Source organism: Mugil cephalus, chromosome 13 (genome assembly GCF_022458985.1).
Source record: "Mugil cephalus isolate CIBA_MC_2020 chromosome 13, CIBA_Mcephalus_1.1, whole genome shotgun sequence".
Taxonomy (NCBI): Eukaryota; Metazoa; Chordata; class Actinopteri; order Mugiliformes; family Mugilidae; genus Mugil; species Mugil cephalus.
Genome location: NC_061782.1, coordinates 12,576,241 through 12,599,489, shown reverse-complemented (window position 1 = coordinate 12,599,489; position 23,249 = coordinate 12,576,241). Strand labels below are relative to the sequence as shown.

The 23,249-nt window shown below is 40.6% G+C and overlaps 1 protein-coding gene across 1 annotated transcript; it reads left to right on the top strand.

The window, feature by feature from the left end:
- Positions 1–18,013: 18,013 nt before the first annotated feature.
- Positions 18,014–22,466, top strand: tmem72 (transmembrane protein 72). Its single transcript, XM_047603544.1, has 5 exons — positions 18,014–18,272; positions 20,343–20,409; positions 21,100–21,171; positions 21,355–21,494; positions 21,668–22,466. The coding sequence occupies exons 1-5, from the start codon at positions 18,197–18,199 to the stop codon at positions 22,087–22,089; spliced, it is 777 nt and encodes a 258-aa protein (XP_047459500.1). The 5' UTR covers positions 18,014–18,196; the 3' UTR covers positions 22,090–22,466.
- The last annotated feature ends 783 nt before the right edge of the window (positions 22,467–23,249 follow it).

The window sequence follows — 23,249 nt, the reverse complement described above, 5'->3', positions numbered from 1 at the left end:
TGAAATAAGATGCCAGCACCGGACAAAAGAAAAAAGAAAGAAATAATGGATGAAAAATAGTCAAATTTCCAGTTGTGACTCTTCAAACCCACAGAGGGACAATTTCAAAAGCTGTAATTCTTTAGTGTTCTGCTCCGGGCTATTTTACGCAGGGAGGGAAAATAGGTCCAATATTGGGAGGTTTATAGGGTTTAGCAGCTCGTTCACATATTTTAATACTTTCTTCGTCCTCTCTTTTACTCTCGTCTCCTCCTTTTTTCCAAACGAATCTCAGTGTGTTTACATGCAGAGCTTAATCGAGCTATGCCTAAAATTTGACTTTCTGAATGCAGTACTCACTTCACATTCCTACAACTGCATGTTTACCACGGGCCATCTGTCCAAAGATAAGTGCATTTGACTGCGCTCACATGTGACAACCATGTGAGCAGGAACCAATTTAGAATTTTTTGATATAATTTGCTCCAGATTTATGATCTGTCCAAGCAAGCTTTCTAAGTTTGAAATTAGAACTATAATAGAGCCTCCGTGTTCATTTCTATGGTTGTCTATCGGCCAAACATAGAGTAGCCTCCACGTGTGGAGTTAGTTCTTGTTCCCCTTGTACAAAAACTACACAGAATGATTTCATCAGTGTGGTATTTTGTTGTAGTAGTATTTTTACTTGCAGAAACTGAAAGGCCGACAACTTTACCTATTGAGTGCCGTCATTACATCCAGCCATTTTTCACAGGAAATTTAATTCAATGAAGACAATACCTCTGGTTTTAATCATCAATGTTAATTTATTCAATATAAACTGGTTCTTTGTTTGTATTTGTATCAGTGTGTGTGTACGTATGTGTGTGCGCAGGTTCCCAGTGGCCTTGTCTCTGTTAACCCCAGACTCTCCAGACAAAAGCAGCTTTGTGTCCAAGAGCTCTAAGTGCAGTGAAAAGGTTTCGGGAGGTGAATGTGAAATAAGGTTCTCTCTTTTCTTCTTTTTTTCAACTATGTCTTTCACTTCCTCGCTTTACAAATGTATGGCTGCCATTAACGGGGGAATCAAGACCATTCAAGAGGTGTATAATGGTCAAGAAGCTGTGATAATCTGCTGTTCAGATGCTGGCTGGCCGTTGCAATCTGAGCTGTCTTTGACTGGAAATGTATGTCTAAGTTACTGTGGGTTGGTGCAGTGGCTATTCAGCAACTGTGGCTTTCACTTGAGTCCCATTAAAGAGGACACAGGGAAGTAGAGTACGGAGAGCGATCAGCGAAGTGAACCCCTGCTTTCGCTCCTCCTCACGCACTTTCACAAAGCACGTCCTCTTTGTTTTTTCGGTCATAACACTCAATAAAAGCCACAGATAAAGAAAGAAACTTCGCTCTTTATTACGTGGCAGGGAGCTGGAGAACAGCGCAATTTACGCGGCTCGCATGCACTCGTGTACAGCGAATGAGGTGTGGAGCTACACTGAACGTAACTGTGGGGGTTTCTGGAAATCTTAACTGGGCTTTAATAAAAGGTTCCATTGACGATTTTGAACTTTTATTATGACAAACCCTGTGGAGAACATGCCCACATTTAAACTTCTATCTTCCACATATCCTTAATGATCACAGCAGGACATGTATTTAAGTTAAAGGCCATTGAGGAATAAGAGCAGCATTTGATTTGTTTCACTAGACAAGCTGTGGTGACACGAGCTCTAGACCACAGCTTGTACTCTCATCATTAACACCTTTGTGTGTTAGAAGTTAGTTCCCAGATAAAAACCCTCAGTGTTAATCTCCCTCTTTGATGCATCCCTTCCTCTCCACATTTTACAGACCTTTGCAACCTCCGTCTTTTCTTCCTGCTCTTTCTGAATCACTGTTATCAGGTGAGGTTTGTTAGCAGGTCTGTGTCGCGCTCTGATTTTGATAAGAGTCGTCTTGTTCCCAGGCCTGCACGGGCCAGCACCTGGATGCCTGCTGTCCCTTGGCCTGACCTGATTTTGGGGCCCATGGGGGGCTTCTTGGAAGCATCTCAGTTCTAAGGTGCTATCTCAAACCTTATAAACCCTGATAACTTGAAGAGAAACACCAGAAGGAGAAGTGGCGGAAACGTTTTTCTTTTCTGCCACAATTTAACACATGTAGCAGCTGTAAAAAGGGTTGACAGGAAATATAATCAGCTGCATTGTGATTGTAAGGATGGAGGAAGAGGAGAGGATGGTGGTTCCCATCTGCAGAAATCTTCAATGTACGGTGTGAATATGCATATTTGGGAAATTTTTGCACTATTGTTCATGCAAAAGATTTTGATCAGAAGGTTATTATCTCATTCATATCTGCCCACTGATGCCACACAACTTCTAGAAAGACAGAAACTAAAAACAGCAATTTTGTCATTTCGTGAGGGGTTATTTGTTGAACCATTTCTCCACTTCAAGCAGTAGATTCCAGGATGACTGTTTCCAGTCTCGGGGATGAGGTAAGCAACCCAGCTGGCTGCGGCTTTATGTTGACAGACATGCACACAAGAACACTTGGCAATGAGCATATTTTGCAAAATGCAGATTTACTCTTCATGGTTTTTCAAAGCAGCATGATGAAAATGCTGTTATCTTTCAGTCCTCTGGAGCTGGAGCCATAAACGCAGTTATCGTTCAGTCCAAAATCTTGAGCCTATAAAAGCACCATTACCCGATCTGTCTCTTTCATCGAAATCACAAAACATTTTATTCTGATAAAAGCGTGACAGCTACTTCTGGAAGAGATTAGTGAACTTCCCTTCCTCTGCTTCCATGTCTGAGGTTGTGGAAGTTGCTATTGTTCTGAAATATTAGGTGTCCACTCTACGTATTTCATTTCTTAGGTTTGAACTCTATATGCATTGGCTTGTCTGTCATTGTCTGCCACAGGACTGAAGTATGAAATGAAAGCCATACTCCCTGTGGGTAAATCGTATATATTTGCGCAGCTGGTCCAGGCTGCGTGGAAGGACTTAGACGTATTTTGACAACCAAACAATGTTAATTTGAAACCTATTAACATTCTACTTCAGTTCGGGTTGAGGAAGATATTTTCAACGCTTAACAAGCACAGAGAGCAGCATTTGTTTCCTTTTGAAGTGACTCGCCTCGCATTTTCAACCATGAAATCACAGTCACCTTGTCAGACCCCACCGTTCATTTTTTTAAGGCTGAAATCCAGGATAAAAAAAACAATGATCAAACTTCAGTTTGTTCTTTGATGCTTGAATATTTGCCCACATGTGTCTGAGACAGTATTGTTCTTTTGCTGTGTTATGATAGCATGCCCAGGGTGGTTATTATCTCCTTTAATTGAATCTGTCTGGGTCTCAATCGACTGATCCTGGTGGATTAAGCTGGTTTCCTGTCAATCCAGCCCCACCACCATCAAAAACGCTGCGATAAGATCTCTTCTCAGGTAGTTCTACGGCTTAAAAGGCAACGGGCCCGTTAAGACAAGCAGCACCAGAATTAAGCTTCCACACATTTGCTGCAGTCACAAGATTGGAGCGTAGAACATGATGGTAGTAAATCAGCTTTCAGAGAGTGCTCAACTTCAGTCTGATAAAAGATTTATGGTGAGGATCCGGGAACAAATCATTTCCTCATGCAACTATGTACTGCCAGTGTTGGCTTACACCACAACAGTTGTGTGTGCCATTGTGCATAAAATAAATGAATGCAGGAAATGGGATTTAGCTAATATAAATAATTGTAAATTATTTGTATATATGGCAAAATTGCTATTTAATTGTTTTGTCAGGGTAATCCCTATTATTTATTGTATCCCCTGTGGACAGATTTTCTAAATAAAATCTAAGTCAAGAGGAAGAACACTGTGCAGGATTTAATCTTTTTAATAGTGCAGGAGAACTTAAGTCAACTTTATAGGTATGAAGGGATAAAATATTCTAATAACATAACCAATGAAAAAACAAATATTATATTTTTGCTAATAAATCTCTTTATGTCTGACACACCAATCCACCTTTAAAACTGCCATATTGTAAGCACACCTTGAATTGAATCTTTTTTCAAATTTACTGTAAAATTAATGATGTTACCTCAGTTGCAGTCATTACAGTGTCTTACATAACCAGCAGAGATACGTAATAAAGATAAATAACATTGGTTTAACGGGCTAATGACTTGCTTGAAGGTGTATTTCTTTGTATTTGATCGTTACAATAAATGTTATAACAGTGTGTTTGTGTTTCTTTCTTTGACTTGTTGCTTTTCCAAAAGACCAGAAGCAGTTGGGACTGTGACGTATATCGAAGGGAAATCACACATCTTGCCAAAAACCCATTACAGCTATTTCACGCATTCATTCAACGGAAAATATAAACACTCTTTAACAAAGTCAACCACTGTTGAAGACGGTGACGTAAAAAAATGAGTTTGTGCAGGATTTTTTTTTTAATGAAGTTTGCATCATTTGTTTGTGTTAAGATTCTGATAACCTGACTCATTTTTTACTTGCGCTTAAAACATCAGAAACATTAGTGAGGTAAAAACCTTGGTGTATTGCAATCATTGCTTTTTTGCACATGTGATAAATGGTACGATGCATACACCAATTAGCTCACATGTTTTTATAAGGGAAGCTGTGACCCCATGCAGCAATGTGCACACGTCTGGCACATTATGGTGTGGATAAGGAGAGGTCTGTGTATGTCTGTATATGTGTAACCGGCTGTGTGCACGTGCAGATGTTGGAACTAATGTATGTTAGTAAGATAAAATAAATGAGAGGTCATTCCTTAACTCTGTTAGCTTTGTTTCCCTTCCAAGTCTACTTGTAATTAAATGCAATGTCTGCATTATTGAGAGTGTGATTGCACATGTGTGTGTGGACTGTGAGGTGTCTAATTTACAATAACTCCAAATTACAATAAAGTCTCACGTGCAACAGTCAAGACGTGAAGGTTTACTACTGTCAACAGCAAACCTCCTGCTGCAGTCCGACATCGTGTTTGGATCGCTCATTCGCTCTTTCGCAGATTCTGCGCTGCAGCCAGAGGCCACAGGGTTAAAGGTCAGGACTGTAAGGATATATCATGGAGCGACCTCCATCACACGAAGTGACCGTGAAATTTGGACAAGGTGTAGTGTCAGGCATCACTGACCAGCTAATGGACAAATTGCTCACATAGTTTGGTATGCGGAGATTGAATAAAGATTGCTAGTCTCCCTTCAGGTCATGTGACGCATTCCCCTTTGCATGTCAGGGGTATGTGGAGCCAATATCTTTATCATACAAATTATGCTGAACTCAATTTCATTTGATTATGATCATGTGGTTTTGCAGAATGACACACAGCAGGCAGGTTTTTGTCACATCCTGAGGAGTAGCTAGATGTTGTGCTGGTAGAGGTGTTCGAATGATTTACTTGTGCATGCTCTGAGGTGTGGTGGTGAGCACTGTGACAGCATGAAGGATCTTTCTCTGGGAGGTTTGCATGTTCTCGCTGTGCCCGGTATTTCCTTTATGTACTGACCTCGTCCCCCTGTCCAAAAGCATGCATGTTATGTAACTTAGGTGTGACTGTAAATGGTTGTTTGTCTTTACGTTAAACTATCAACAGTAGGATCCTGTTATATTTAAATGCAGAAAGTCACTGTAAAAGTTTGTTATTTAGATGAAATATAACAGCAGAAAGAAAACGGTAGTTTAACCGTGTCCACACATGTTTACATACTGATTATTCATCCTCCTCCATCATCCGTTTCCCATTTTTATTTTTCTTATTATAATAGGACTTTTTTCTTTAATTTATGTGAGTTGAGTTTACATTAACAGATTTAATATTAGAGTCTTGACTCCATGTATTCAGTTAATGTGAACTAGCCTACTTTAAAATACAGATCTGTAATTTTAAGTTTAATTCAGCGACTCGTCTCTTCTGTCAGATGGGACTGCTAATGTGACCAATTGACTCCAATTTGTCCATAAACTGTATCTGTTGGCTCTTAAGTTTTTTGCTGGAAGAGTGTGCTTGTTTTGATTCCTTCATGTGTTTGTACTGTTGAGTCAATGTTAGTGAAAGGATATTAACAAAGCATAATTATCCAGAATTCATCATTCTGTATGGGGCCCTTATTTACCTCATTGAATAATAGCACACATTTATTTTCGGGTAGTTAATAATAATAAATCCTGAGAGAGGGTCCCATCAAAGCGGATGGGGAAGGTTGTTCATAAAAACACCTGTCAACGATCATGTCTCCAGTCTGATAAAAAACAAAAAGTTATGAGTGAGTGGGATGTCATATCAGTTTCTGAACCCACACATGCGCACGCACAAATGGACATATTTAATTTTTCTGGTAGCCACCTTCTCAGTAATGAATTGAAAGAGAAAAGAAAAAGAAAAAAGTCGGTAAGCACTTTTTGCATTATTGGTATAGCTGACTAGCATTGGTGTTTGGGTTTGTTTTGCGCCAATTTAATGTGTATTTCATTTTTGATTTTTTTTATCCTTTGAGAAAAACTCGTTTAGAAGCATTTTGTTAATAAATCAAGATGTATTATTTGCCCTAAAACTCAAATTCACAATTTCAAATGCTATATTTATACACTCTAGTAAACATAATAACATTACAACAAGACAAAATACCAAGTTTAAATGTTTAAACATAAAAAAATGTAAACACAATTGTCTAAATCTAAAATTATATGCTACATATATACTAAAAATTTACTTGTATGTAGCAGCGTATCAGTGAACTCTTGAAAAGTACAAATGAACCTTAATTAACTGCTAATCCTTTGCCTGTATGTTATTGTGAAGGTGAAAAATAATAGTTTTATTCCATGGCTCTATGAAACAGTACTAAACAATACTAAACTGTAAAGTTTTTTGTTTTGACAGGCAAATCTTTAAGAGTGGTTGTAGACAAATGGATACACCATTACAAGTAAAACCCTTTCATTGGAGGAAACTCATATATATTAAATATGCAGGTGCTGTATGTTAATTCACTACAGTAGTTGTAGTTTTGTCTGAAATGTGTTTTTTATGCACTTGCTGCTATCAGGTAGTGCAATTTTTAACTGATTTAACTGTTTCATTTTTTCATCCTCTGTACTTTTGGAGGGAACTGAGTCATGGGCTGAATTTCATATACCCATTGGACTTCAGGCATGTTTATTGCCCTCAGCTTTTAATCAGGCTGACATGCAGTGCAGCAGATGCAAAGGTTAACAGCTCTGCAGAATCACTCGCTACCCTCTGACCGCAACTCCATGAATAGCAGGTTGGGAAGAGGACAAACTATAAAATCATCAGGTGCTCGTAGTAGAAAAACTGCCTTTTGATTTCTGAGAATGAGTTACCAGTTACAGTTGGATTTCAGCTTTTCGTGCTTTATGAGGGGATCATAACTCTTTGTCTCGATGAAAACCAGAGCTGCTTTAATCAGAAACTGGCACTGGTGGGACTGGAGTCATGCCACAGGGTCACATTCTCGCAAAACAAATAATTTCATCTAAAAATCACCTCTAGTGAATGAACACCTACCACTGTGGGATCAACTGAAACAATTACAGTGATTACTACTGCTGTTATTACTGTAACAGAATCATGTTCACTCATGTTTATTTAACCGTTTACGTGCAGGACATGTTAAACTCCCGAGTTTTGTTGCTCCATCTCGTTAAGCATCAACACACATTTCACGCATGACTTATTACTGTGCTGAGTTTCTCCATTTAGACAAATGGCCCCAGTGGAAAAGGGACTCTAGGGATCTCTCACCACATCCAATAAACTTAGAAAATGAAGGATTTGCATTTTCACACTATGCAAGCATTTGGCTGACCTCACTTTTAACCTTCCACCAACCATCACTTAAAGTGACCCTTTACCCTCCTACATTTTCCCTCATGCCCCACCCTCTCACCTCGTGCTTTTACTTTAAAAGGTCTAATACTTGACTAATCTTGCTGTTTAAGTTATTGCCCTTTTCCATGAAGCCATCTTGCAAAGCAAGTGGTTTAAGCATGATTCACCCATGATGTCAGGGTCTCAAGGAGATTGCTGAGTGCTAAGGACAACTTTGCACTTCCATGCACGTCCTGCGCTGGACGTGCATGGACGCAGCAGAGAGGGTTAAAGTGTGGCCATGACCCTGCTGATGGAGTGCTTCTGTGTGGTCGAACAGGGTCACGAGTTCAGCACGGAGCAGTGAAAGGTTAGGCAGGACTGAGAGGACACCTACATACAGGCAACACATCCATCCATCCATCCACCCATCCATGGATCTATCTATCAATGGTCTGTTTAGTCACTCGTCTCCCTTTCTTTCCATCTGGTACACCCTGGCTAGGACACCAGTCTATCACAGGGCTAAGACAACCACACTCACACCTACAGTACATTTAGAATCACAGAACAAGCATGTCTTTGGATGGTTGGAGGAAGCCAGAGTACCTGGAAAGAACTCATGTAGACAAAGGAGAACATGCAAACTCCACACAGAAAGGCCCCAGGCGTTTGATGGATTCGAACCCAGAAGTCAGTGCTAACCAGCACATCACTTTGTCTTTGGTAAAAAAACAAAACAAAACGAAACAAAACATTAAATTCTGGATTTTTAAAAAGAAATATTGCATCTACCCTGTTTTGTGTCATTTAATTCACTAAGCTCAAATTCTATCCACTGGTGTGATTTATGTACATGGCAGGTGTTGAACAAATATACGCACTCTCTGGAGTTGCAGCCGTTATTCCCATAATTTTATATTCTCACAGAAGAAAACCTTTGCTCCTCTCTCCTTAGTCCAACAATTATGCGAGGGCCAGAATAAACGATTTGGAAATTTCTGTCATCAAATGTGTCCTTTCTCATAATGCAAAAGAGGAATACTTATCCTGTGAAGTAATTTATAATTCATGATTTGGGAATTGAACTGAGTTGGCCAATATTCAAAGTACCCTAAGAGGAATTATTTGAACTGCAGCTCATCTACCACATTGTGTTTGTTCAGATTTTTTTTTTTTTAACCTGATCTAATAATAACAACATTAAAAAATCGGCCTCATTATGATGCCTGACTCAACTCCTGCTGCCTCATAAAACGTGCAAAACATTCAAGTCCCTGGACTGCAATTACATTGCTCAGAAACTCAACCTGTTTCCCCGACATGTGCGTATAAATGTATCCATTCCCACAAACACTGGAAGCAGGCGAGCACGCGAGCAGCCGGAGCGCTCTTCCTCGCAGGCTGTCCTTGATTGAATCCTCTCCTCATTGGTACAATTGGGCAACCAGCTGTGGTTAGAAAAACTCAGCAGCGTGGAAACATTTAACCAGGCTAAAGGATGGCCCTCACCCTGACCACCGCAAATGCTCATAAAATACAGCCACATGTAAACGATTTAAAGGATGATGACTTCTCTTTTATCCAGCGTTATCCAGTACAAGGGCAGCAGGCTTGACTAACGATGCAGTGTTTATAACCTCCTGAGACCCAAAGTTTTAAGTTTTCCTCATATGTGGACGCTGGGATTATTTTGTTGTGTAATACAATAAAGTCACCATTGTGCAACAAATGTATAAAACTATCTCAATACCTGAACATGGCTGTACAAAAACAGGATTGCAAACAATGAATTCCCAAATGAGTACTAATTAGCTAATTAGCGATGTCGAAACTTGTTACTATTGATAAAATTTGTTAAATTTGCACTAGAAAATTCAAAAAGCATAAACAAACACATTCCAATCATAAAACGTCATTGTAGTGACCCTTTGCTACCGCCAGATTTCGGACAAAAGCGTCCATTTATGAGGAGTTTAAACAGGTTTAAATGAAGCAGAGTTTAAACAGGTTTAAATGAAGCAGAACAAGCTGCAACAAACCTAAAACCCCATAAGTCCCCATAAGAGTACGCAGGGTCTCAGGAGCTTTAACAGTATCTCAGCCTGAAAGTTATGGTTAGACAGTTTAGGGTTAGACAGGTTAGACATTTGAAGAAATGTACCAGATATTCATGATTACCATTTTAACTATGTGAGAAGAATCACATAGTTAAAATGGTAATCATGAATATCTGGTTAAAATGGTAATCTTTGAAAGAAAGAACAGCCACAGTAATGGATGAGGAGCTGCAGGGAGCCCATCTCCAACTTCTCAGTAAGATGTACTCCTTCCACTGCCTCATAATCAATCAACCTCTTAATTAAAACAAAAATAGTTTTAATGAAGAAGTCAGATTTTTTTTCCTGCCTTGACAGGTTTAGGAAGCTTCCTAAACCAAATCATCCAAATTCATTATTATCATTAACTATGGCAAAACTTTCCTTTCTCAGTGTTCTGTTGTGATGTTCCGTCCTAATCATCACAGTCCTTTTGCCTCTTTTTTCGTCTTGCTCGTTTACAAAGAGAACGAATCCAGATGAAAAAGCAGCTTTTGTGCTTTGGAGCCTTCTCCTCTGAACCTCGGATCTCTTCTTTGACTTCAGGTGTCGGTGAAGTGGATTCATCCACCACATCCGCCTCTTCTTCTTCTTCCTCTTCCTCCTCCTGCATGGAGATCTCCTCCTTTGGTCCTTTAATGCGCTGGGAGGTCTCTGTGTGGAGGGCTTGATGAACCTCTTCCCTAGAGCTTCCTGAGCTCTCTTCTGGGGGTTGTAGGTTCATATCCTGTGAATGTCTGGCAGTCTCCTGCTCCGCGTCTTCTTGGATGGCGTCCTGCTCAGTATTCAGCATCTGGTACTCAGTTTCACTTTCAAACTGAGACTGAACTTGCTGCTGAAGGTCCAGCTGTTGATCAAGCTGTTGTCGCAGTTTGATCCTTAGTGTTTCCTCTTGTAAACACTTGGCGCTGGTTTCTGCTCTGTTTACCCCTCATTGGTTAAATATTCCACCTGGTCCCAGAGAGTCTTGTTTTCCTTCTCTTCTGACTCCAGGTCTGTGGAGAGCTGTGAGGCCCTTTGCTTCTGGAAGACACTGTCCTCCTTGGCTTTTTGGAGCTGAACCTTAAGCTCCTCCATCTCTTGGGCTAAGGCCTCCTGTTGTTTTGTCATGTCCAGTTGTTGATCAAGCTGTTTTTGCAGTTTGATCCTCAGTGTTTCTTCTTGTAAACACTTGGCTCTCTCTTTGCGTAACAAACTGGCCTGCTCCTCGGTGCTGGTTTTTGCTCTGTGGACCTCATTGGTTAAATATTCCACCTGGTTCCACAGAGTCTTGTTGTCTGTTTTCTCTGACTCCAGGTCTGAAGATAGCTGCGTGAGCTGTTTCTTTTGGAAGACACTGTCCTCCTCTGCTCCTTTGAGCCGAGCTTTCAGCTCCTTTAAGTGCGTCTCTGATCTTTGGAGCTCCATGGTCAGATAGAGAGTCATGTCTTGACTTCCTTCTGACTCCAGGTTGGTAAAGAACTGTTAGTCCTCCTGCTCCTGCAGTGGACTGATAGAAATATGGTACTTGGACCAGTTGTTGTTGCTCAGGGCTGATTGATGTAGAAATGTAGAATGAAAGTCACTTCGTATCACTGTCTGAAGACGCACTCAGTAGTTTGTCACTGGTGTCGCAGTTTGAAACAAAACAAAATGAACCAGATTTGCCATCACTGGATTTCAGACAAAAGTGTCCACTTATGAGGACAACAGGTCTAAAGGAAGCAGAATAATGAAACAGAATAAGTTACCACAAATCTAAAACTTAATGTCCCCATAAGAGAACGCAGGGAGGATAATGGATAATGTGACATGTAATGAGACATGATTCCACTCTCTTAACTTGGATGTTTGAACTTTATCATCCAATTTATTAGCTGTCTTTAGAGAGAGCCAGCAACTGTGAAAGTCAATTACAGGATTAGGGATTATTGGAAGGGACTGCACACAAGATTGCAGAGTGTTTTATTTGACGGGTAGACTACACCTAGACACAGTCCAGTTTCCTCCAACAAAAGTAATTTCATCATCTGGAATCCAAAATTCTGTCAAACAGTCTCCCTAAAATGCTGCAAATACTGAAACACAAAAGTAATAGCCACCTGTTTGTGCCTCTGTGACTATTAAAGACACTAGGATGGACAATTTAAAATAATAATCATTAGGTCATCATGTTTATAATACAAACATAATGACCTGAAATCTATGAGTGATGCCTGATGTGTGCCAGGCCAGCAGCGACAAATATAATTGGATTAAATTCAATAATTGTTAAAAAAAAAAAGAATGTTTTTAATTTACTATAATGGAGTAGTTGGACTTCAGCAGTTGATGGTGAAATTACAGCTTAATTTAAACTCTACGTTTGGAAGACAGAAAGAGGAAGGCTGAAATGATACTTTAATTCTTTCTTTTATGTAACACATCTGTGCATGCAACCACAACTTGAAATAGAAGGACACACATTAAACTCCATCTGTGTGAACTCAAGCTGTGGCCTGCGACTGGCCTCTAAAAGCATCAGTAATACTAAACATATAAATTTAATATATGAATATTATTTTCTTCAAAAGAGGCTGGGGGACAAATAACGGTGTGATGGGTAAAAACAGCAGGATATTCTCTGTGTGGAAACCTTGCCCGTATTATTTCACTAAATTTATCTCATTTCGAAGCGATCTGTGTGACCTATGGCTGTATCTTATAGCTCCCAGATGGACGATACAGTAAGAGGACTTTCCACTTTAATTCCAAACAGGCCTTTTCTGTGTTCTTTGACACAAACATGCAGGTTAGCTCTGTCACCTTACACAGACACTGTGTGTTGTGAAATACAACAGAATTTCCCCAGGAAGGAAAACAAACTCCCATATCCACTGTCATATTCTTATAGTCTATTGCACTCTGTAGTGTAGTCAATATTATGGACTTTGGCTAGTTCTCCCTTGTCCTCGTCTCTTCTTTCTCTTTTGAAAGGTCATTGTTTTTTAAACTAGACCTTCTGTCTCTGAAGACTTCAGATTCAGAAAATCTGTACAGTTAGGCCAGATTACCGTGAAGGGTTTTTCTCCACTCCTGAGTGAAACAAGGAAGAAATAAAGAGCAGATTTTTATGACTAAGGTTTGGTTAACATTGCAGAAATGCCAAACTATGTTATGTTAGCCCCCCCTCCCCCCCTCCTGTTTGTAATAATATACTGCATTGCCTTAGATATTATCATGTTTTGAAGTGGGGATTTTGTTGAAACTTTTAAGATCATTTTATATGCACTTCCTCCTGTCGGATTAGTAGGGCTGGTGACGGCATATAGCAAAACCAGCACGGGCCCAAGCGGGACGCATGCGAGGTTGCTATCAGTTTGAATAGAACAGTGGTTCCTGGATTTGGGCTGCAGTCTCTTGGTTACAGGGCAAATACTACATCTTAAAAAAAATGTCTGACCACAGAATAACTACTCACAGGACAGAAATATTGTCTCATACAGAAATGAAAAAATGTAGAAGAGATATCAGAAGTCCTCAGAACCAAGTCCAAACTCTGAATTGCATACAGTTCTCCTCTCTGGTTATTATCAGTGTGGAAAACTGATCTGATTCGATATGAACATGTGTGTCTGTTTTTACACTTAAGATGAATTGCCCTCTCATACTACAGTCCTTAACCTTGCTTCTGCACGACAATGTGAACAGACACATCAGCTCTGTGACTGCTCAATATGACTGCTGACAGGGTGCCCTTTGTCATCTCACTGGCCACAAAGAAATTCTTCTCTTGTCCAGAGAGCTCATTTGATGGCATTCGTCAGAATCAAAAGAGTTGTGTTGTTTCGGTTTACTAGGCCTGACTGTGATGATGATGCGAGACAGACAGGCTTAATGTCCTCACACTAAGTAGGAGACACGTTATGAGCAGGATGATGGGAAAATGAGAAAACGCTGCTTTTGCTCACCGTAATATGCTGCCATGTAAAGTGAAAAGGACAGGGATCCCAAAATACAATCACCACAAAAATAGTTAAGCATACACTGCATGTGCTGAATAAGCACAACAGATCAAAGTCTGAAGATGTAAGCCTGCGGAGTCAGGGCTGCTGAAATTAAAACCTAAAACAGAAAAGATGTGTCTCTGTGTTTTTGGAAGAGAGAGCAGGGATAAGGTTTTATTTGGACATGCATTAAAGAAGCCGGCCTTAAATTCACAGTTGAGGAGCCAAGGATTACCAGCCACAGTAGTGCACGCACACATGCAATAGAATTTCTACTATGTTGTCTTCAGCCAGCTCATTTGCATCTGGGAGTCAGGACCTCTCAACCATCCAGCAAAGTCACACTCTGCCAATCAAAATTAAGTTCATGTGAGCAGATGGTAGCACTGTGCTGCAGTTCATCTTCTCATCACTGCGTCCACACAAGCACTTTACCAACTTTCAGCTCACTGTTTAGATTTTCTGCGTCTGTTTTTGTTGGAGCGCAAGGTTGCTTTTTAGCAAAGCGTTCTCAGGAGTTGGTGGAAAACAAAAACAGAGCCAAAAGGAGAGCAAATATTGGACGTACATGCCTCAGATGAAGAATGACAGCAATGCTTCATGCTTGACGTGTAAAGACCAGGCTAAGTTAATAGTTAACTACTTTTCATTTAATTGTGGGGTTAAGTAGTATTTAATTAAAAACACACAGACTTTGGCAAAATAAAAGGGTTCAAAGATTGTGAAGGGGAAGTAAAATCTATACTGGTCCATCTAAAATGTTTTTTTGTTTGCTTGTTTTTTGTTTTGTTTTTTAAATCAACTTAAGGTTTTAACAGTTTGCTGTATGTAGACAAAATAAAAGTCACCGACTACAATTTTAAACTGTCCATAAATTAAATATTATGACTGCTCACTCTCTCTGGCACCCCACTGCTGCTACAGGGACTTAAAAGCATACCTGAAATGTGATCTGATCCTGTGTACCTAATTTTATGCCTCGCTAACACTGTAATTCATCCTTTTAAAGTGTGGAGAGGTCCAAAAATGAAATACATGTTACCACCCGGTAATGATGAATATAATCTGTGTCGACTGTGAGACACTAAACAGGGGAGGATTAGGCTCTGTCTTCCCGAAACTTTCTCCGTGATCCGTATCTGTTTCACAACCGCATATTTTTCCTGCTCCTTCCCCGTGTCTGTGCTTCATCTTCCTGGGTGATGCTGTTGACCTTTTGGTATCATTATAAATGGTTAGAGTGAAAAAAAAGAAAGAAAGAAGCTAAGAAACACGACAGTTTCTTTTTCTCTGTGTGCTCACAGTTCATGAATCAGCGGACGATGACCAACCCGGTCATGTTGGGGCTGCAGTGCATAACCTTCAACCACTAGGTGACTCCCTCGCATTTGTAGATGTTGTGTAGTCATGAGATACCTGGTGTTCATGCATGTGTGGTGCAATAGTCACATTGTGTTCAGCAATGACAATATCTTCATAATAATGTATTGTGCTACATTCTGTCTTTTTGTGATCTTTTTTCTTAGTCTTTAGATAAAATGAAACGATATTGATTGAGATTGTCTGAGCAAAGCAAGGGAGCTTGGTAATAGAGCTGCTGATGTAATTAAAATCAGAGTCGTTTACATTGGTTCTGGCATCAGACGCCCACGCCGGAAATCTGCTGGACTCAGAGGAGGCAAGAGGAGGAGGCTGAGAGGGTGAACCTTGGTTAATATTCTCATAACCGTGGGCACAGAGGAGTTAGGCCCTGGATGGCCGAGATGATGAGGAGTGTGAGGAGGCATAACGGGGGAGATGATTGCAAAACTGACGAGTGAAAGTGTGAGAAGGGGGCGAGAAGTCGGGCGGTCAGGCTGAGGAGTGATGCTGAGAAGAGATGTGTCTGTAGCTTTCACAGGCCAAATGAAAACATGAGACTGTATTTATATTGTAACATTAGAGTTAAAGTTAAGATGGCAATCACTCATGACCGCTTAAATATTTCTGCCCTGTGGCATATCTTGTTGGTTTCCATAAGACTCACGGTGTCTGCACTTATCCAAACTCAGTCCACAGTGATTTATTACCATAAATGGTGTTTTCATAATGTTGTTTTATTTGTCATCATGAAAGTTGAGCGTGTCAAATAACTCTGCACACGCAGCCTGATGTGGCCAGAGTGGCATGGCTATTCAGCTATACACATTCCTTGTTTATGAGTAATAACACACAGGACTGCAGTTTTAACATGCAGCAAAATTTCCTTTCTCTTAAATCACACAGTTGCCGGGTCAGTCCCCAGCTCACCCTGTCCCCATGTCAGCGTGTCGTTGAGCAAAACACTAAATCCTAGTTGACCTCAATTATTAGACGAGTGCCTTAAACATCACCTCAGACGTCCACAAGTCAACGCACAGTTATTCTAGTTTCATATTCTTCGGTGATAACTTATTTTTTCATTACTATTTCTGGCTTTGGTTTTCTTTTCTGGTTAGTTTCAGTTTAGTTATTAATGTTTAGACATCTTTAGTTTTGGTTTAGTTTTCATTAATTTCTGTTATTACTGGTACATGGGGGTTCGGGGGCCAAGATCTCAGAAGTTAGAACTACAAAATGAAACACTCTGAGAAGGGCACAGAGTTAAGGTTGTTCAGACATGCAAGGCTTTCCCTTTTAGTCCAGTAAATCAAATTTATTGTTCACACCTAGTTATGACAAATAACTTTGGAAAGTTATAATATCCTTGGGCCTCAGTTTTTTGGCTCAACATGAATGAATAGTTAAATTAGTCAAATAAGTCAAATTAAACACTTTTTTCAAGAACATACAAATTAAATAAACAAGACTAAGAGTCTACGACCGTTATTGCTCTGTGAAGCTGTATTAATGTGGCTTTGAACTTCTGTAAATCCTCACAAAGACTGTGCTAATATGTTGATGTTTCGTTTTGTTAGCATGCTAACATTTACAGCTATAAATAAACCAAAGTAGAGATGTTTTGACCTGATAACATTACCATGAGAAGACATTTCGACATAGACAAATGTTAACTTTATGGTGGTACAGTTCAGTCAAAGGTGGTCACTTAAGTTAAATGTGGATAGCAATGAATCTAATAATGAAGAATATATAGTAGGCTTACAGGGTAATAAATATTACCTTCCCTGCCAAAGTTGCATCAATAACTACATTTCATGAAACTTCTTTAGTTTTGGTGCACTGTTATTGTACACTTACTTACATTCTGTGTCGTAAATGCCATGAATAACTTGGATGCTAAGCCGGAAACAAGCAAAAGTGGTACAAAAACACAAAAGTGTCTTTGTTAGAGATTTAAGGGGATTTATGTAGCTTACTTTGGCCCCTACCAGGAGTCAGTGTGTGTGTTTGTGTGTGTGAACTTTGTGACTCCGACTGCTCGCCTCTGCTGTGCCTGAACAAGCTTACCCCTCAAACCTGCGTCAACCGCTTATGTGGGCTCGCATTCATGCATGCGCAAGTGTGTCAAAGGGTGTCTGTTTGTTCTCGGGCTGTTTTATCCCATATCTGCGGCATTATTGCACTGCTCTTAAAGTGCAGTTTGTTTAGAATACTTGCAAGGTTTGTAGAAACCGCTTTTTGTTTACTGACGCAAGCCGTAGTCCGTTTCGTCAATGCTCACTCATGCTAAAACAAACTTGCAGTTAGTGGATGCCAAACTGGAAGATGTGAGAATTACACTGGCCTCGGTAAAGAAAAAATAAATAAATAAAAAATTGTGTGAAGTGTATCAGATGGTTTGATTGCACGGAATCGCTTTCACAGTGGCGTAAGGCATGAGGAAGTTGAAAGAACATTCACTGGTTGGAAAGTAAGGCCAATGATCTTCTCTGTAGTTCACACAAATTACAGCTAATAATTAGTTAGATTGTCAAGACCTAGTTTTATATTAATGATTCACAGATAATCTTCAACCAACTTTAATGACTAATGTGACGGGCCGAGCAAATGACCCTGAGTTGAACGGTTTCACCTTGGCATACAAGGTAGAAAACTAAACCAGCTGAAAGTGGAATTGTGTGAGCGCGCGCGTGTGTGTGTATGTGTATGTGATTAGCAGTTACTGGAGCAACAGTGGCATTTTGTCACAAACCTTTCTGAAGTAAACTCGTCCGGTCTGAAGGGCTCCACATCATGGCGCTGATGGATTACGACACTTTAGCCTTTTTACGTTCAATGAATCGAGCTAACAGTCTACTTCGCCTCTAGAATGCAACTTTAGTTACCATTAGGTGAACAACTGCCTCATTTAGCGTTGCATTTTTACACAGTGACAAGGACTTGAGGTGATGGGGAACTTAGAAAGCATCTGTTGGACTGTAGTGGAGTGCATCTGCAGGATCCTTGGTGTTTCTACGGCAACAGGTGAGAAGCAAATGTGAAAACAAACGGACAAAATGACAAGATCAAATTCATGTGTGTGACTTATTGGTTCAGTATGAACCTGATTGGATTCGCTGGATACACTCGCAGATTCACAGCAGACTGTTTCTGTGAACTTCTCAGGTCAGAGGTTATTCCTGTAAAAATGAAAACAACCCAAAATTCAATCTAACAGAAAACATAAATAGTATTTTCTGTAAAGTGTTGTTTAGGGATCGGATATCTGATTCTACCACTGCTGAAGTTGCGCTCCAGCTGGGGTTTTTATGAATGTCATGCACGCAAAATCTTAAAAAGCCAGACCACGATGTTAGCAAACCATATTCTTGACCTCTAACAACATGAAGCCGCCATCTTTTGGCTCATATGTACAAGAAATAAAACCACAGTCGATCGTGCAGCATCCTTGCCGTTATTGTCCCACCTCCCCTGTTTTCCTCTGGCATGTTGGGACAGATTGGGCTCAGCTCTCTCAGCCACATTAAATCATCATGGGGGAAATGGCTCTCTGGGTGCAGCCGCCTTCAAAAAATATGGGACCCCCTATACTTAAATTCAAACAGCTGCAAACACTGAACGTTTACTGAGAGACATGCGCCTCACATAACGCCAGCACCGAGACTCTGCACCCAGCTGGGTTATTGGGCTTCTGGGATCGCAAGCTGTTACACATTCACACCTACGTGGGCTTTTTCTGTGCACGTTCTTTTATACGTGTGCGCATGTATGTATTTTTATGCGCGTATTTGTGTTTCTCACGGGCTGACTCTGTGTTCACATGCCTTCATGTCTGGGTTGACTTGCAGGCCTCTGTGTGTGTTCTCCATGCAGACACACTGCTCATGCAGGGAGGACATACATGTTAATATGCATCTGGTCTATATGCAGCGTTAATTCCTCTTACACTCTCTAAACTACCAGAAAACATTAAGCAGCATTCCCCTGATTTTTCCCTCTGGTGCAGATTGTATCTCGGGATTTCTGGAAAGCAGGCTGGAGAAATTGCTTCCATGTGTTTAGCAGCCATCCTCACTTAATCATGATTACCTCACAGGGAAAGACAGGTCTTTCTTCACAGTTTTAAAAGCTTTGTTGTTGCAACATTTCTTGTGTTCTCTCACAGTGACACGGTAGTCTTCATGTACTATCATAGGTGTTTTACCATCCGTACCAGCACAGGGTGTAGTTAGCTTTCACTGGAGTCAGGCCAGGTGTTTCCCCCTGTTCCCAGACTTTGCGCCAGCTCACCAAGCTCTGTTGGCCATGTTTGCCATAAGAAGTGAAAGTGACTTTGTGAGTAATTGTTAATGAGAACAGAATGGAATAAGAAGGTGCCCGGTCATAGTATAACGTAATTTTTTGTTTGTTTTTTTGGGTGCCATGTTTGCGGTTTATTGGCAGACGCTCTTTGATGATTAAAATGTCCGCTCAGATCAAATTGCATAGCTTTCTGACAGTGATATGATTATTGCGAGCATGAGTAAGCTATTACCAATGTTTTGTGACCTTCACAGAAACATCGATAATTGCCTTAATTGGGTGCCCTCGATTGTCTTCATATAATATACATCCTCGGGCAAACTATGACTACAAATTGGGCTGCTTTTAGAGAGTGAGTTGTCGTTCCACGATGAAACATGAAATGTTTTTAAATGTTCAAGATTTACATTAGTTACAAGGTGTCACAAACTTCACAGCTGCAAGAATGGCTGCAAGAATACAGTAAAGACTACGGCGAAATCCTCAGGACAAGGAAAAAAAAGTGGGGTTATACAAAGTAACATTTCAGTGGAAAAATAGCAGCACAATAAAAACAGAGAGGTTTACTCTCCGCTGCATCCATGCCTCCAGCGAATGTGAAAATTGTGGACCAAGTCTGACATCTGGTGGACAGAATCTGCTCACCAGTACCTCACATAATAATACTAATAATAATAATAATACTACTACTAATAATAATAATAATAATAATAATAATAATAATAAAGAAAAATAATATCTTCTCATACCTCTCTCTCTCTCTTTTTTTTTTTTTTTTTTTTTTTTTTTTAGTGCTGTGTGCTGTTGGAGCCGAGACCATTCACCAAGGGGAATTCACCAGCCTCGGCATCTACCTGATGTAAGTTGTGCGTGTGCTCTGTGACGTACTCTAAGAATCTAAAACTAACGAGCCGCTCCTGACTCTAAACTGGCGGCGGTCCTAATTTACAAACAGGCTGCCTGCATTGGCTAATATGTTAAGGAATGTGCGGCCTGAAGTTTTTAAAAAACAGTTGTGCCTGATTTTGTAGGCACAACTGTCTCTCAAGTAGTGAACACTCACTTTCAAAGGGCCGCTGGGAAGGAGTCAGAAGCAGAACGAGGGAGTGCAGAGGGCACAGAAGAGATCAATCCTCTTATTATCTCTGTGTCCCTCAGCCAAACTCCCACAGAGCCACAGGAAAACATCTCTCCAAGGACGCCAGAAATGCGTGACTGTTTATAACATCAGTACACAGGGAAAAAAATGCAGATGATTACTGTACACTCGCATGAAAAGAAAGACGCAAATCTGTGATAAAACTTGAGAGGGGATGGTATACGGCTGGAGGCCGAATATCAAATATCAAAAACATCATATGACCCACATCCCAAGTATTCTACATCACATTTTAGGTACTTACTGTCCATATTTTTTACCCTTTTGTCGAACAAAAACCACAGAATACTGTCTTCATCCATGAGTCTAAACCTGCTTAAGAGAAGCAGCTCACTGATTACACCTGTGAGACTTTGTCACTTTCATCCTGCTCATAATTTGTCCTCCCAGAGCGTCTTCTGTTGGCTTAATGATATTTGAGCTGGCATATTTCCTGGATGCCCTTCTCACCATGTGTTTGCCGTGAGTACACAACCCTCATCATCTATGCTCGGCGAGAATATTGTGGCATGAATATCCTATTTAACATGTTTAGCCTTTTTTGCATATTTAGCACATCACTTTCAAAAGCAGTGCAAGAAACTGACAGGTTTACAGACACAGAACTGGCCGTGTTCCTCATCTATTTAACCTTTTCCTCTGTAGCTGTCCTCCAGACTGGCAGGTATTTGTGTTGTGGGGGAAGATGTCTCGCATCGGAGGCTTCCATAAATTCCTGTATTACTCCATCATGTCAGTGGTCTGCTTCTTGCACCCTGTGTTGGTGTGGCATGCAGTCATCCCAGGTAAAATGACACCAGCAGTCCAGATTCAAAAGGAGACATTTTGAATTACATGACACTGTTCTGTTCAAATGTTCCTGAACATGAACCAGGGCGCCCAGTAGAAGGATCCTGAAACCATTTTTTTTCTGTCTTTTCAAAACTCTATAGAAATAAAATATGATTTCTGATTGCAGGGACAATGCTTCTGGTAACCGCCTTTTTCAACTTCATACTAAGCAAGAAAACAAAGACCAAGTCCGCAAAAAGCCAGCAGGAGAGCTACAGCGACCAAGGCCCGACCAGTGTCTCAGACAGCACATTCTCATTCCTCCACGTGGTAACAGGAAGGAGAGGACCGGCTCTGGCGCTAATAAGCAGAGACCAGTGCCTTGGACAGGGGGAGAGAGGCGAGAGCGTGCAGGCCATGCTGGAGCTGGATCAGACAGCAGCACCTAAAGATAACGACAGAGAGAGGAGGAGGAGGAGGTGGAAAGAGATGAGGCCGATGCTCAGAGGGAAGGAGGAGCCTGTGGAGAGGGAGATGGAGGAGATGGACGGATACTGCGAGTCTGAGCCAGACACCACGTCAGACACGGCACCTATGATTACTGACTGAACACTGCTGTGCACACAAACAGACTGAGGTTCTTACTGATAACACGGTACATTTATAATGTAGTCGCACTCATTGGGTTAAGGTAGCTGGTGATACACTTCAGCTTCTAACATTTTGTTAGAAGCATTGCCAAAAAATGTCCATCCAAAAAAACATTTCTGGGTGTTTTATTGTGTGTATTTTACTGTGTATTTTATGCACATCTGAAATGCAAAGATTATTAGTTTTTTATATAAAAATATTAGACTGATTTGTATAGTTTTACTTCAAATATCTACGAACAAAATTAAAATGTTGCACCTGAAATCCGTTTCTAACAACTGTTACTGGAGCTTCAAGTGGATGCATTCAAAGAAATTAAATCTTTTGTACCTTTACGTGAGTGTGGGTGGTCCGTTATTCACAAAGCCAGCATTGATTGAAGGGGAGACATTAATGCAGAGCAATCCAATCCAGTTAGTGAGTCATGCATTATGCATAACGCAATAAATTAGATCAACTGTGTCATTCATTCAGAGAAAACATGTGTGAGTAGGGGCGGCAGGCAGCGAAGCATATGCAGGTGCGTGTGTTAGTCACATGCAGGCCTCCTCATTGTGCGTTTGTCGTGTGTGCGCGGTGACCATGGAGACAGAGCTCTGGGAGGAGGACTCACGTTATTATGGTGATGAGAGAAACATCAGATCGCCCACCAAAGCTTCATCACAGGCCTGTTTCACCAAAAGATACCCAACCAATGCTCCATGCCAGGTATTTATGTGACACACTCAATAGTGATAATATTAATAAGCTCTATAAATCACCACAGAATGTGCATAATTGTAATACTAAGGCTGCTATGGAAAGTCTGTTTCAACGATACATTTCTTTTTCTTTTTTTTTTTTCCACGCTACAAAGGATGTGATTCTCTACACTGAACAGGCTTTGTTCAGGTCATAAATCAATACTGTTTCGTTCTGTCATAACACACATTCACACTGTACACACACTGTACTCCTCAGCCCTTTGTTCACTCAACTGTAGGTGTATATAACCGCTCGTATAGCCTTAAGAAGCAATCTCTCTGCAGCATCACAGCTAAAGAGAGAATCAATAAAAGCAAAGAGCCTCATTTATCAGAAAGCGCCTCGCTGAGAACCGGGGCCAGACATGCGAAGAC

Bases quoted from the DNA above. Each gene is read 5' to 3' on its own strand.
- tmem72 (XM_047603544.1), top strand. From the start codon at position 18,197: ATGGGGAACTTAGAAAGCATCTGTTGGACTGTAGTGGAGTGCATCTGC. The intron at 18,273-20,342 runs GTGAGAAGCAAA...TTTTTTTTTTAG, and splicing joins TGGTGTTTCTACGGCAACAG to TGCTGTGTGCTGTTGGAGCC. The intron at 21,172-21,354 runs GTGAGTACACAA...TTTCCTCTGTAG, and splicing joins CTTCTCACCATGTGTTTGCC to CTGTCCTCCAGACTGGCAGG.